General features: G+C 34.4%; 1 protein-coding gene across 1 annotated transcript; it reads right to left on the reverse strand.

Moving 5' to 3' along the window:
• Positions 1 to 4,763: 4,763 nt before the first annotated feature.
• On the reverse strand, positions 4,764 to 14,498 carry LOC146940027 (P-loop containing nucleoside triphosphate hydrolases superfamily protein). Its single transcript, XM_085753606.1, has 16 exons — positions 14,091 to 14,498; positions 13,774 to 13,938; positions 13,302 to 13,469; positions 12,922 to 13,218; positions 12,484 to 12,578; positions 11,222 to 11,306; positions 10,906 to 11,124; positions 10,125 to 10,184; positions 9,486 to 9,565; positions 8,387 to 8,700; positions 8,207 to 8,298; positions 7,975 to 8,104; positions 6,190 to 7,292; positions 5,800 to 6,098; positions 5,487 to 5,651; positions 4,764 to 5,387 (listed from the first exon to the last, which is right to left on the reverse strand). Exons 1-16 carry the CDS (start codon positions 14,325 to 14,327, stop codon positions 5,252 to 5,254), a joined length of 3,645 nt encoding a protein of 1,214 aa, XP_085609732.1. The 5' UTR covers positions 14,328 to 14,498; the 3' UTR covers positions 4,764 to 5,251.
• Positions 14,499 to 17,124: the final 2,626 nt, after the last annotated feature.

Here is a 17,124-nt window from a genome sequence, read left to right on the forward strand (position 1 = left end):
TTGTTGGGTCGCAAGTATAAGTTAAAAATCCTATGTTGCTTAGAATAGTACAAGTGTACACAAATGAAAAAACTTCCCGCTTGAAGGTAAGCATTGTGAATCGATGAACTCATATTTAGGAGATTTGTTGTGTAACAAATATGAGTTAAAAATCTCATACACCCTCCGGTCAAAAATATATGCAAAAATTTACTTTTTAGGTTCATTCAATAAATGATGTATGTGGTCTATTAAATAGTCCACGTACATCATTTATTCAATGAATCTAAAAAATAAATTTTTGCTTATATTTGTGACCGGAGGGCATATTGCTTAGAAAATAGAGAATAAACACTTTATAATGAGATGACCCATAAATTTGGTATTGAACTGGCTAATGTGGCTGTTTTAAACTCAACGTGGATGATGATTCAGATTCTCCTGATAATCGAACACCGATTCACAAGAGAAGTTAATTCAACTACTAATATTATCAACTGCAAAATTAATTAGCTAACTTACTTGCTACCATTTAACTTATGAAAATTGCTGTTCACACATGTGAGAAAGCTGTGGCACACATGTAAAATACGTTTTTGCCCCCTCGGCAGTTAACTACCGAGGAATTCAAAATCCGGCTGCAGTTAACTGCCGAGGAATTCCTCGGTAGTTAACTGCCGAGGAAAGCATTTATGCAGACAGCAGGTTCTGCATTAATGCTAACCCTTACCAAGCTGTTTTTAGGCCAGTTTTGACCTGTAATTTTACCAGAGCATTTCCATAGGCAATTCAAATTATACAACAACAAAACTCGGTCATAAACAAGAAAAATACAATATCTTTTACATTTGTCCATAATTAAATCAAACCGACATTTGGTTCAAACCACACAAAAGTTTGAAATTCATCAAAACGGAACATAGTGTCCATAATCAAACAACACATTACAACTCATTACACATCATTAAATTAAATCCCTACTTACATTCATTACAATTGCATATGGAACGAACATATATATATAATACATTATTTTCCACCATATTCCTAAACATAAATCCGACGTCGCTATCGTCTTTAATAATCCAAGGCTTATAGCTTGCCGTTTTCCATGCGAATTCATCTCTATCTTCTCCTAGGTCTATCATTGGCATTAGAGCAGACAAGTGACGTGTATATTGATTTTCACCAAGATGCTCAAAATAAGTGTTAAGTTGTGTCTTCAAATCATCAATAGAGTTCGTCGGTGTTATCATAACCTTAACCGTCTTTTTAAACGCGCAATATCTAACACGCCCTTCAATTCTTGCAACCTCTGACATGTTTCACTTGACAAAAGCTTTAACAAAATAATCTTAGATTAGAACAAAATTAAATGGAATGTAATAACGAATAAATCAAATGCGTAAACATTAATAAGCTATAAATAAGTATTGCACTAGTTTCAAATCAATAAAAGTCATATTATCATATATATCAATATCAATTACATAATGTTACTTATATATTGGCCACAAAAAATTGGCATTACAATTTTGACCCCAAAATATATGTCGGTGTAATTTCTACCAAAAAAAGGACTAACACCGACAAAAAAATCACTCGTTAAAGGCCAAGTGATTGGAGAAGATCAAGTGACATAAAATCTTCCTCATCTTCCGCAATAACTTCAAATTGTTGCTTTGGTTTTTCGGGAGTGTCCAACAAAATAGGCGCCGCTTTGTTTGATTCCTTTTGTGGTTTTGGCGGTTTGTTTCCACTTTCAATAGCCATGAGCTTTCGGAACAACTCATGTTGATCCAAATACTCATCTTCACAAGTCACCGCATCTTGTTTCTTGTGATTGTGCCACTCCGTAGATGATGGAGGTAGAACACTTGCTTCACATTTGTCATGCAATGTGATCTTTTGTTCTTCAAGTGTATCAAAATATTTCTTGGAAGCATCTTGCTCTTGGTCAAGTCATGTACAATCTTCTTGTCATCCTCCTTTAATCTACCGGCAAGAATGTGTCCTTCTAAAGCCGGCTTCATCGCATGGTTGTGAACTCCATTAAGAATGTTCAATCCCCATTCCTTTGTTTGCGTACTTTGATATCCACTAATCATGAACAAGCACCCGCATTTTCTTGAGCCCGTTGTCGCATGCTTTGGTTTTTTTTAGGCACTTTGTGAGCTCCACTCCTTTCACACACTAGGCGCAATATTGGATGGATCAAGCTTGATCTTTGTGTAACAATTGTAAATCCCGCCTTATTTGCTTGACAACGTACCCACCCAAGCAATTCTTCTCTATCTTGAAACTTAATGTCGTCAGAAAAAAACCTAGCCGTGTCCATTTCATGGGCTTGAAGTGGGACGACATCGGGGCTAACATATTTAGAAGCTTCAACATGGATGGAAGCTCCATCAATGTTTGGTTTGACTTCAACCTTAGGCGGCTTGACATCTCCGGAAATTTGGACAAAATTACGTTTTGTCTCTCCCGAAACATCTTCCGCGTTCTCGGTCATTACTATAATTAAACAACACATAAATATGAATTAACAACTAACTAATGCATAAACATCAATGCCATAATGAACTAAAACAAAAAAAAAACAAAAAAAAAAAAACAAAGAAATTTTTTTTTTGAAAAAATGGCAGTAGCTGCCATTTTTTCGCTCCAAAATTTTTGCCTATGTAATACTCGGTACTTAACTGCCGAGGTTTTCCTCGGTACTAAACTACCGAGGTTTTCCTCGGCAGTAAGCTACCGAGATTCCCCATAACATGGTTCTACGTAACTGACGTAGAAACCCATTGCATAATAAAAAAATAAACCGATTAAAATGCTCAATACCTGTTTTTTTACGTCAAAAGTGTGTTGATACATCCTATGCTTGATGCTTGAATCATTTTTGAGCAAGATTTGATTAAAAAAAAATGTTGGATTTGGGTGGATTGAATGAAGTTTTATGGAAGATGATGAAAATAGTGTGTAGGGGGAGCAGGTGACTGTTTCATCTGATGAAACAGTTTTCCTCGGCAGTTAACTACCGAGGAATTCCTCGGCAGTTAACTGCAGCCGGATTTTGAATTCCTCGACAGTTAACTGCCGAGGGGGCAAAAACGTATTTTACAGTATCCCAGCCTTCTCCAATGTGTCAACAACAATTTTCTTAACTTATTTGCTATCCACCATAGATTCATCCGTTATCTTACATTTACTTTATCAAATATTTATTACTACTTTTGCCCAACGAGGCTAAATTTAACCCTCGTCTCTCTATGGTGGTGAATAGTGATGGTGTATGGTTTCAATGTTTCATTGGAGTTGCAATACGTGTTAGGGTAGTGGTGGTAAAGGAAAACCAAAAGTAAAATGTAGTGATGGCAATTATGAGAGCCTATGCCACAAAAGGTCTGTGTGAGACTGATCAAGATTCAAGAACAAAGCCAAGCTTGGGGAAGTGGCAGGTTTGGTTTGCAAAAAGCAATGAAAAAGAACAAAAATAATACTGTTCCATCAGGAGATTCAGGACACAGCAAGTCTTTTTAGATGCTTAAAATGATCATTTCGTTGGAAGAAAAAAAAATTGTATCGATGCCCATTTGAATAGAAAGGATTCCCTCCTACATGATTTGAGTGAAGAAAGAAAATGTTTTTTTTTTTTTTTTGAAAGAAAGAAAGAAAATGTTTTATTTTCCACTTTTTAAGTGATATTTGGTGGTATGTGAATATTTTTTATTTTAAAGTGATCTCTTTAATATATTTTTTTTGTTACATCTCAGTTCTTTTTGTTTTATTTTTGTCCTTATAGTTGAGATTAGCAAACGTAATTCAAATGACATTTGCCGGCTCGTAGGTGCTGGTCACTTTAATTTAGTGAAAATGACATTGCATGCATGTGAAAGTGAAAAATTCTTATTCCGTAATCAGTAGAACCAAGGGTTCGCCTACCCCGCCTTTAGTTTAAAGAACGGGGCGGGGCAGACCAACTTAGATAGATAACTCAAACTCTCATTTTGTCCTATCCTTCAATGGGTTGCTTAGTCGGTGAGTTGATCTCCCAATAACAACAAAGGAAAACAAAACGTGTTGAATTTTAGTTTAGTTGGTCCGTAAAAAAAAAACATAGTTGACTAGAATGCACTCCAACAATCATTACACAAGTAGTGAGACTAATTTTATTTACATGGCGAGAAAAAAGCTAATGAAATGACTGGAAAAAAATATATAATTGACTCAATTAAAAAAAAGTTTTTTTAATTAACATACGAGCCAACCGCCTCTTCATTATCCTGTTTTTTCAAAGGATTAAATGAGAACAAACTTAAATTTTAGGGTCTAAAACCTTAACTCATTCTATTTAAAATAACGGGTTAAACACATTGGTATGACATACTCACCTCAACTCGTTTTATGGTGACAAAGGTTTTAGTGAATTGGTGTAAAATGCACTTAGTCGGAATTTATTAAAGGTTTTGAGATGAAGATAGGGTACAGTTATATATCATCTTCAATATGTCAATGACACTCTTTGCATTGGGGAGGCTACGATGGAGAATTTGCAGTCTCAAGGTTTTGAGATTTCATCGGGGTTGAAAGTGAACTTTAAGAGTTGCTTCATAGGAGTCAATGTCCCATCAAGACTATTTTTATGAAAAAAGTTATTGCAAGATAAAAGATGCTAGACCCCTGGTGAGTGCAAAACATAGCTAATTGTACAATTTTTATGAAATTTGTATCCTATAAGATTAGAAATCTCAAGAAAAAACGCTCTAATTCATTACGGTTCTAAGTTCTAACAAGTAATGCCTGTTATTAACAACACAACTCTCCTGAAACTCAATCAGTTGCACGATGTTATGTTGTACTGTCGGAAACATGAAACAGCCAAGAAGAATTCGTGCACTGTCGGAAACATTACTAATTAAGCTTTACAAAAATATTACTAGTAAATCATTTTAAAGAATTGAGTCAATTCCTACCTTTTCTGACTTCTATCAATCACTGCTCTAGTTTGATTTACAATCTCAGTCCAAAGACAATAATCATTGGCAAAAACAAACTAAATGGAATTTAACTGCTTACGATCTGTTTCAATCGGATTCTTGCCTCATTTTCCCACATTCCAATACATGCCATTTCACCGAGATTTTAACAGCAACACCATGGTTTTTGCATTTTCTAAACACGCTATATCATTCATAAGGGCGTTCATGTAGTTGCTTGTGGCAGCCATTTACCGATATATCAGAGAACCAAAAGCTGTATTATTTAACCTATGCTATAATAGTTTACTTTCTGCATTAGTTTTATGTTGTGAAGAAGTCTTTCTGTACAAATCACCTTCACTGACCAATGTTATATCTTCAGGAGACAACTCTGTACATCTGCTCAAATAATGTTGAGCACCCCGCGACCTGAGTTTAAACATCATGCAAATGAGCACCTATTTGAGGATATCTATTTAACTAAATGAAATCAAAATGCGGAAACAACCGAATTTTATGAACGCATACCTTGCTCTTCTCTTTTCAACACCTTGTGAAACACGGGCTGCTTCTGACCTTGAAATTTGGCGCAATGAAGATAAATATTCATTGAAGATATCGCCTTTCAATGCTAAGGATATTCTTGCAGGAACAATGGATTGAACAACCTCAAACAGAGATGCTTTATTTTCACTGTATTACAGATTTTCCCAAAATAAGGGTTTGACATCAACACATGCCCAAAAACCATAAAAATAAAAGGAAAAAAAATCAAAAAAGGTGTCACAACTCTGATGAAATTGTGTATTTAACCATGGTAAAATAAAGGAAGTCTATATACCTCTTCTTCATATTATTTGTTGGGTTGTTTAACTCTAACTCCTTCCCAGTATAAATACCCGTGCTTTTGGCAAGATCCAGTCCGGATAATTTCCCCAATGCCATACTATTAGTTGTGGAGGCCAACATCTCAGAAGTTAAATCAATCTTGTTTGCACAACCCAACGTTGATCCAACATCTGCTATAAGTTTAACAAAAAAACAAAACCCATGTACAGCAATGGTGGACGTCATTGTTTCGTCATTGTACGAACTGGTTGTAGCTTCATTAGAAACGAAGCTTTGGGGCTCCAAAATATCCTGCAAATTCATGAATTGTCGTAGTTTAGTGAAGAACATCAAAAGAAAGAAAACTTTCACAATTTTCATTTCAGCTATAAAAGGCACTTACATGTTTATGCTGGTAATTGTGAAACAAATCCGCTTCTGAAATGAGATTGCTCAATCCGCTAGCAAGTTTAACAACTTGAGAAGCACCTAGCTGTTCTGAGATAGTATGCTGCTTTAAATCCATTTGTCGGAGTTTTTTCCACAAATTCTGTACCATATCTGTTTCCAGTGATGGACTGGACTCGACAAATGTTGACTTTAGTTTGAAATCCACACGACTGCACTCATCCATCACCTTGATAATTGTAGTTTCTGGAATTTCAGTATCCATAAACATATCTGAACTTTCTGACAATTTTGATAAGCGTCTGCGAACACTGAAAGTTAACGGTTTCAACTCATTATTCATAGAAGCTTCTAAACAATGGCCAGAAGATACCACTCCAGACATTGTATCTGTTCCACTTTCAATTGCAGTCTCAGGAACGTATGTTGATTCTGGTACACAGGATATATCAAACGTTTCAGATGTCTCATTTATAGGGGTAACATTAGCTGTTTCTGAATATTTAACATGCTCCTCTTCTGATTCCTCCAATTCAGAACAAACCAGTTTACGAACAGATGTGCTGGGGCAGTTATCGTTTAACTGAAACTCAGACGTACATTCATTGTTTCCTTTGATGGAATGTCTCTGGTTAGCTTCATCTTTGGTGTCTCGAGGATATCGGTTATTTGAATCCTCCTCCTCAGAATCAGAGGACATTACTACAAGTTTCCTTCGACCATTTTGCAGATAGGATGCTACAGGGGATCCAGAAGAATTGGAAAACTCAGAAATAGCTTTGCATTGAATTTCAAGCTCACTGTAATCTGTTATAGACCCATTTCTCTGAATCATCTCCACCTTCTTGGCTTTTATATAATCAGTCTCCATATACTGCTCATCTAAATCATTTTGACTTTCATTTATGTGAAGCTCGTCATCAACTAACAATTGCACACTGGAATCCTCTTCCATTTTATTTATTGATTTGACAAATTCGTTCTCAACTAGTTCGGATATCTCTGAGGGGAAATCCCATGGCATTATCTTTGGTAGTATCTGATGACCAACCTCAAGATCAAATGGAAGTGAGACATAGCCCGTCTGCACTTTTCGATCTGTACAAAAAAGGTGCACTCATAAGGTTTCCTAAGCAATTAGAGTGGTAATAAGATAAAGGGAATGACATATAATAATATTTTCCAAAATTAATTCCCGAAGCACAAACATCATAACAAAAAAAGCTTCAAGAGTTAACTCTGATTGCATCTTAGGTGAAAAAATAGCACTGGTACCAGAACATTTATGGAGAAAACATATTTACCAGAACATTTATGGAGTAACTAGCACTAGGTACCTAATAGTGTATTATGCTAATACTATGACTAGAAAATTACTTATGTAAATTACTTAACACTTTCTTAAACACTTTACACTTCTTAAAACCACGTGGAAACCAAAAATCAACTTTACCATGTACCAACACCAAAAGAAAGAGCAAGACAGAAAGAGGGAAAGGGGGTGGATACATGTTGATGCTGATCCAGAAAATAACTCTGATCATGGAAATTTGAAGACAAATCACCGACATGCAATTCATTTTGCTGGCCCCATAGTTTTACTTTTCATAGTTTTACCTTAAAATTGTACCATAACAATTACATGCAATAAAAAACAAATCCTTGATGTGCACATGCTATGGGTTATGCTAATATGAATTAACAATAGCTGGTATTAATTGAATATCAATAAACAAGTATATGTCCGACAACGAGAATAACTGTATGCTGCATGGCACACCTTTTCTAAATATTTTACTCTGCAACCAGAACTGGAGATGCATAAGGGTTTTCCGGATGTCTCCATCACAGGACTGTATAAACTTCTCCAGTAGAAGAGGATGGATGCCGGCTCCTTCTCTGAGACAAACCTGTAGGTCATTGACATAATATATAACATTAATACTAATTTGGACAAAAATTTTGCTTTATTACTTTTGAGGGAGGAAGCAGGAAAGTCCTCGTGCACATACAGAGTACAAATGGCAAAGCAACTCCTTTGGCGTTGGCAATGAGAACGAAATATGAAGCCTGTCAAAATTATCTGGCAGGCCAGGATTATCACCTATACAACAATACATTTTCATAAATGTGCATAACTGATAAAAGCCATATCTTAAGCAAAAATACATTATTTTAACTAGTAATCTTACAATTGCTGGTCAATATAATTGGCCCCTTTGCTGTCTCAGCAATCTGTTGTATGGCAGCAATACATCCACGATCTTCAGGAAAAAGTATGTCCACGTCCTCAACCAGAATTAAAGTTTGGCCTTTATCACAAGCTACATTATTCTTGCCAATTAACTTTTGTGATGTTTCACCAGGGCTGGCTTCTTCATCAGATAAGGTTATCAGTTCAACTACTCCGTCATTCACCTCATCCGCAGTTTTACAGTTAACTAAAGCAGGAGCTGGGGGCAACTTTGTAGTTATCTTTTGCGAACTCACAGTGTGTTCTGAAAACCTAAATATTAACATCAAGTAAGATATTAATATCACAGAATAGATTCACAGAAAAAGCTTATAATGAGTACCTTCGTCCTACTAAGGATTAGATTGAATCAAGGTACAATCTTAATACAAGTGACATACTCTTATTTTCCTTAACAAACAAATTTGGTTCTCTGGCGCACCCATTGGATGATCACAATAATATAACTTAAAAAATCTCCAACTAGTGGCACGGAGACAATAAACAGAGAAGACCCGTGATTTTGCAGTGTAGCAACTAGCAACTCGTTTTCGTAATATGGAATACACTAATTTTTATCCATTTGTAAAAACGGATCTGCATTCTCATGTTTATTAAAGTAACGGTTTACTGTGAAATATGAAATGTTCTTACTCAGAAAAAAACACTCAACTAACCCAACAAAGTGCTGAAGAAAAGTAAAAAGTGTGCATAATATAAGGCAAGTACATTTGATTATAATAACTCAAGCTTAAACTGTTCGGTGAAGATTCGTAAAGAGTTTCTTATTATATCTCTAACACGCTTCCACAAGGGTCCTTCAAACATGAAGTCTGGTGCATAGGCCCACTCAATATGCGTAGAGGTTCAACATTTTTATTTGAAGAATAGGGGTGATAAGGATCGAGCCATCACTTGATCATAAAGGTTCTAATGCCATGTTTGAACTAACTATCCCTAAAGCTTAAGCTATTATGTTAAAATACATGAAAAGTTTTTATACTATATATCTATAACATGAAGTTATCAGCAAGCATAGACAGCACAGATAAACAAACCTTTTGATCCCATGTGAACCAAGAGCCTCTCCAAAAAACTCCTTGACAGCAGTCCCATTTCTACAATCTGATGTATTGAGCTGTTGAAGCAAAGCAATACAAGCCATAAACTCCGTTATATTTGGGTATATTCATGGTTAACAGGACAGACATAAGAAAACAGATGCTTTTGTTTTCTGTTTTGGGTGAAATGAAAACAGATAGTAGAAATTCTAAGAAATAAGTTGAAAAGTGTTAGGGGAATTGTGCACATGCACAGCTGTTTCCAGTAACTTTCTAGTGAAGACCAGGACAGTAACTGGACGATACAAGTAACATTTTCTACCATAATTTCTGGATGATTTTTCAACTATAACGAATAGCAATCTTTCAGACTAACATTCTTCACATTGGGCAGCGAATGACAACCTTAAATCCAAAGTTCGAATTCATAATACATCAGACTAAATCCAAATCTTGCTGATAAACTATTATGTTTGATCTTTATCAATGCTTTTAAAAAGCTGAGGTGGTTATTTACAGAATGTACGCGATCAATTAATATCATTACAATTCGTAAAAAAAAAAATGAATATCATTACAAAAGTGCATCAGTTATGACAAATTAATTAGTCAAAATATATTAATAGTCAGTCATACCTCTAATATGTCAAAACCTTGCTCTTGGGCACATGCATAGACTCCTGCAGACTTGCCACTCTGCAAAATGATAGACTTGTGCCTTAGCTACCGATATGAAACATCAATTCTACGAACTGGTAGATATAGATAAATTACTAACAGGGTGATAGCCAAATAAACTTGGAGCCGGGAAGGGTCATTAACGAGTAATGGCCCATACACTAAAAGTATAAACGGTACAAAGTGTAAATGTAGATTTGCTGACGAGTAATGGCCCATGGAAATTCAAGAGCACTGGGGCTCTGTTTATTATCAACATGGTTTTGTAACAGGGGCACAAGAAACCAGATGTAGTGTTTTTTCAAGGTCTTTAAGTGAAAGATGCAATGATAGTTAGTCTCCATTTGTTTAAGAATAAAAAAGTCCCCATATCTTGTGCAGTCATCAAATTATATTGGTACAGTTCGAATAGCTCAATGCTGTGATTATATTATTTTTTTCACTTTGTTCGTTTGATCTTTTGCATGCTACTTCCCCATGGATTCACCTTTTTCAATTCAGCATCAGCTTCTATTTTGATTTTGACAGAAATATTTATTTAAAGGTTCCCTGAATCTCAAGATTTGTTTCTTTTCCTGGAACTATACTATACCCCCATATTTTAATACTGTTTTCAGAAACTGACAATTATATTATTGAACAATAGTTGCCTTGAATAGATGCATAAATGACGAGCACATGAAGCAATTCATTTAATGAAGTGCATGCCACAGTTTTAACAAATTAGATTTCAACGTACCCCTGTTGGTCCTGTAATTAAAAGAACATTCTGCAGGGAATCCTCTTCATTCATATCTTCCGAATCATAGTCACTGTCGGAACAGATATAATCATCATCATCGTCATGCATGATCCTTGTATCCCTATTAGACGTATCCTTCCTGGGTTTGTAACGTCTTTCATGCCACTGATGTAGCCAGTCACTCAAGAAATTCACAGCTTCATCGTTACCACATACCTGCAACAACAAAAAATCATGAAACAAGAAAGCGCAATTTCAGACCATGAAAATTAAAAATAAAAAATAAAAATACAAGATTGATTTAAAAGTTTACCTCGGTGGCCTTAGTAGGCTTGTATCTGTATGTCCATAAGCTGCCTTCTGCCTTATCCTCACAACCAATATAATATGACCTCATACTGCAGCATAGAACACAAGGACAGTCCGCTATCAGGGGGAAAATCATAGTCAATCATATAGCTCACTGATCTAAAAAATGAAGCAAGACTCGTTAGAAAAACAAGAGAGTATAAAATATTTTATCTTTAATGATTAATAAATTCCACTTCTGAACACTTAACTACCCATGGATTCAAGTACACCAAACCATGCTAAAGCAGACTAAGAGAGAGTAGAGAAAGTGAAGATAGCAGAGATAAATTGTTGGCATCAGGAAATGCTGATTATCAATATATCATCACCAAAAATTACCGCACAACTACTTTGATTTAAACCAAGAGAATCACAAGTAAACCCATCGATAAGGGCATAAATTTTTAATGACATTAGGTGTCACGCAATTGCAATTCAAAAATCAATTTGCTGACTACAATGGTAGTGAAAAGATGATTGAACTGAAGGACTGAAACCATTGCAAGACTTTCTAGTATTTCAAAACCATTTCACTTTCTTGGGTACATTTTAAGAACCTAGCATTAGTACTACAGGGTTGATTTCAGCACAAATTAAAGTAAGAGTTGGGAACTTTCCTACCATGTTATTAATTTATGCTAAAAGACTTATGATGAGTCAAAAGGCAATTTGGGATTTATATGGAACAAGCATTACATTTCTCCTGTAAAATTCGGGCAACTACTTTAATTATAAACATGCTTATTTGAACAGACAAGTAAAAGAGATAACAGGGAAAATTTTAACAAGTTTAATGAAATAATAAGCATTAGCGAAGAACTATAATGAGCATAAGCATTTGCAAAGAACTTCTGTTAATTTAATGAAATAAATACCCATCTCTTGACTGTATCATTTACAAAGAACTTCCACATATTTCACCCAGATTATTCATATGATAGCAAAGAAAACTTTTAACAGAAGGTTTTACCTACCCATAAGCATTAGCAGATGCATGAAACAAATAAAAATGAAAAAAATAAATGCATAATGGTGATGGTCAAATGTACGGATGTTATTGCCATGATTATATTGATGTTGCATGATTCTGGCATGGATTTACCTTTCTTGAAGAAAATGAAACAAATAAAAATGAAAAAAATAAATGCATAATGGTGATGGTCAAATGTACGGATGTTATTGCCATGATTATATTGATGTTGCATGATTCTGGCATGGATTTACCTTTCTTGAAGAAATCTACTCAATGGTTCAGTAGATGACTTTCTAAAATAGCCAGCTTGCGCTGTAAAAGCAAGAGATTCATCCACCTCAAAGTCCTGGAAAAAGAAAATGGTCAACATTTAGCAAGAGAAATACTTATATGGTTACAAGCCTAAATAAAAATCACTTGGGAACACAAACATAACAACACATATCATTTAATTATTTCAAATTACCACATTTTTAAATTGTTTTCTATTTCACCTTTTTCAAGTTGTGAGTGTGCCCAAATGATTTATATTTAGGGTTGTGACTACATAGGTGTTCCTTAGCAAATGAAGAAAGGTGGCTTGGGTGAGAGTGTATACTGTCCCTCTGAATTAGCTTCCACTTAATGCCACAGTAATACATAGGAGGCATTCATAAAAAAAATTAAAAATAGAACAACAAATTATATACCACTTTGGCATCTTTTGGCGTCGAAGCACTTATTGTTTGCTCCTCTGATAAAGTCGAGTTTGACGGTACTGTTTCTTGCAGATTTTCTGGAAGCACAGAAAAACTATCTAAAGAAGTTGAGGCATTATGAAAATTTGAAGCCGCCGCTGGATTCAGAGTACTGAGAATCTTCTCAAAATTTAAGCATTCAACAGAACCCTCCAAAACAGATGAATTTGAACTTTCTGAACAGCCATTCACACAGGTGGAATTTCCCAAAAATGTCCAGTTTCTCCAGTCTAGGGATGAGGTATCATCCTGCATTAACGAATTTTACACCTTAATGAAAGAATGTGATATTATAGAATGCAAAACCCAGAGATAAAGTACTCATATACTACCTTGATATTTTCAAATACATGAATAGGACCGCAGGTAATACTTTCATCCCCACTCTTAGCTTTGAATAAATTACTTCCTGATTCAGACAGCTCCTGAACTTTCTTCCCTGCTTTACACGATGAAAAAAGTGGATGTACTTTCCGTCCTGCAAACAACCTCGAATTTTCCTAACCAAAAAAAAAAAACAAAGAAACAAACCCAAAAGAGTCAGATTGTTACATTGCATCAAATTAAAAAGGGAAGTATCAAACCAAAACTACATTCATGAAAGTTTCAAGCTTAAGTCTTCACTGAAATACAATTATAGCATGCATATGTTGAAATTATTTCGCCAATCCACACGATTCAAATCATAAAATTCATCGACAACCCTAATCCTAAAGACAGTGTTCTCAATGAATTTCACTCAACCACTTACAATAGCCCGTCAAATCAACAAACACCAACAATGCAGAACCAGTCCACACTAACCTCAGCTGACAATTTTGCCTCTAACCGCAGATCAGGCTTCAGTGTAACAACTTTATCGAAATCAAACAAAACGTTCCGCGAAGTTGACCCCGTAATTCCATTAGCTATAGAGGTTTTTTCATCAGTCTTCTTCTTTCCACTAGTACTTTTCTTTGGCGTGGCACTCTGTTGATGTACACATAAATGAAAAAAAAAAAAAAAAAAAACTAGATTCAAATGAAATACTATATGAATATGAATGACACTATGATAAAATTGAAAAATCGAAAATTTAAAATCAAAATATAGAAATAAAATTACAAAAGAGGATCACTAACCTTAGAACCTTTATTTAACGGAGTAATTTTCCCTTTGGATTTTCTCTTCCTACGATTCTTCTTCGTATCACAATAATCCTCATCTTGTTCGTCACCGCTATCGTCGTTTTCCTCTGGCTTGTTGAGCGGTGGCTTGAGAGGGAAGAGCGTCGATTGGACTAACCTCCGGCGGACATTACGGACCGGTGGTGGGGCAGCTTCGCCGGAGGGACTGAGATCTGTGACGGGATCGGCCATTGCGGAGAATTGAAATTGTGCGATTGATTGATTAGGGTTTTGGAATTTGGGGGTAATGGTTGAAGGAGAAAAGAGGAATATGAGTGAAAGTTGAAGTTTTAGCGTGACAAAAATGGGAGGGAATTCGGATTTGTTCCCGCCATAGGCTATACTATGTGATATTCAAATTTCTAGTGTAAGGGAAAAGATAATAATTGTTTTTTTAGGGAAAAAAGATAATAATTGTTGTAAATTATAAACGGAGAATTAGTCACTTTAGTCCCTGAATGAAAAAGGAGTTGTCACTTTAGTTCCTAAATGTAGAGAAATTGCAAAACAATCATTGAATATAGACTCTATTAGTCAATTTCAGGGACTAAAGTGACTAACAAAGTCTATATTTAAGGACTAAATTGACTAACGGAGTCTGCATTCAGGGGCTAAATTGACTAACAGAGTATACATTCAAGGACTATTTTGCACTTTATCTGCATTCAGGAACTAAAGTGATGACTCCTTTTCTATTCAGGGACTAAAGTGACGAATCTCCAATTATAAACTTTAGTATAGTCTAAACCCTCTGGTTTTAGTCAAGTATTCCGAATAATTGTCAAGATTACTAGTGGTCTTCCTTTTATCATTGATGTTGTATAAAAGATTTTGTTTTTTTAGACTCGATTTCAACAACTCTTTTTTATGTGGAAATGTGAGCATTGCGAAATGAAATCGTTGTGGCCGAGAATCTTAGTATTAAGAACATTGTTTTTGAAATTGACTCTCTTATTGTTTACTAGCGGAAAGACGGGCACGATAACGTATGTGATTATTTTATTATGTTTGTTTGTATAATTTTGATTTAAATTTTTAAATATTAATTTTAACTATTGATATATTGATTTATAAACAAAATATTGTCAAGACATATAACAAAATTATTTTTGAACTCAACATTATTTTTGTGAAAATTTGATTGGGCACGTTTGCCTCAACGATATCATTAGTGCATGATATTTCAACTTCATTTCCTTTTTCTTTTTCTTTTCGTCGTTTATAATTTTCTCGTCTTTGAAGTAGTGTTGTTGTGTTTGCTCATTGTCCATTCTCTGTTTTCTTTTCCTTTCATATTTTGTCCTTACCTTTTGGTGATCCTCCCTCGATAGTTGATTTTTGCTATTTCCCATTTTTCTAATAGGAACCGTCAAAATTAAAAGATTAATAATTAATAATGAAAGAGATTTGTGTTTTTTTGTTTTAAAAGGGTAATAATGAAAGAGTTAGTAAAAGTACCATGCATATATTTAATTTTTTTTAACAAAAGAAGACATGAATTTTTAATATTTTTTATCAATGTATGACTGTGATATTTGTCCAAATAGCGACATCCATCATTACTCCATTTAGGTGTTATCTATTTACCCAATTTCAAGCCATAGATATGTGACATGTCGCCAAAACAAATTTAAGTGTTATGATTACATAGAATGTGGGAGTTAATGTAAATGCGAGATTGTTTCGGGGCTATGCTACAACAACAGCAGTGAGGGAAGGCCATTTGAAAATATTGGATGTCCTTAATTATCAATGGTGAGGTGTCACAGCTTACATGTGAAGAGGACAACCATTGCTGACTAAACTAACTACAAAAACGCTTGACTGGGGAAACAAAAATCACATAGAAAGCATAAAGGATTTGAGTGATAGAGTTTTCAATGTCATCATCGGCACCGACGTTACATACGTTGCTGAAGCTATATTTCCTTTATTAAAGAATAATGATTTAACACTTTGATTTCAATGTATTTTGTTGGATATTGGATGGGGCCATGTGAGCGGTTTATCAATTGTATACATGCAGAACGTTTGGAATCACGAAGAAAAAAGTGATGCTTCTATTCTTTTAAAAGACTATGAAAGGAGTTTAACGACAGAGGATGTTATTGTTTATTGTAAAATTAGAGGGGGTGTTTGTTACATTTACATATACCTCAAGGGAAGTCATTATAATTTTCCCTTTATTTAATAATTAAAAAAACCAGTTCTCTTTATATAAAAAAAAAACACTATCATAGTTTGTATAAGCAATTATAAACCAGCAAAGTCAAATAATTATTAAAATTAATCGTAAACAATTTGAATCATAATCACTTATAAACCAGCAAAGTCAAATATAATCATAAAATTAATCGACTTTGATTAGTTGTAACATGAAAGAAAAAGAAAAAAAAAACTTACAGGTTACTGAATTATGATGCAGAGGTCTGAGAGAGGTTGACAAAAACTAAACAATGCGGGAACGAACTATGAACTCTGAAAACCCTAATTATTAATATTTGAGATAGTGCTAACAAATCTTTTTCTAAAATATTTTGAGTCCTAATCTTAAATTTATTCTTATTAGTAACAAACGTGAGTTATTTGTTTCTAAAATATTAGTAACGATTAGTGACATGGATTAGTAATCCACGTGTTATTTTATAATTGGCTATCAGTAAGAACAATTTATAAGGAATTGTGTGAGTTTTCATTAGTAATCCACGTGTTATTTTATAATTGGCTATCAGTAAGAACAATTCATAAGGAATTGTGTGATTTTTCTCCTTATATTAAATTTATTCTTATATATTTGTTACATGTGCTATTTGTATTTAAAATAAAAATAAAATTAAAAATTAAGGGTATTTTTGGAAAGAAAAGTCCAACCCAAAAGAGTGCTGAAAGGGGTAGTTTTCTTTATATATAGTATAGATATATTTGTTACATTTGTTATTTGTATTTAAAATAAAAATAAAATTAAAAATTAAGGGTATTTTTGGAAAGA

The sequence above is a fragment of the Medicago sativa genome, chromosome 3 (assembly GCF_051527215.1).
Source record: "Medicago sativa cultivar Bolivia chromosome 3, Bolivia_mono, whole genome shotgun sequence".
NCBI classification, from domain to species: Eukaryota; Viridiplantae; Streptophyta; class Magnoliopsida; order Fabales; family Fabaceae; genus Medicago; species Medicago sativa.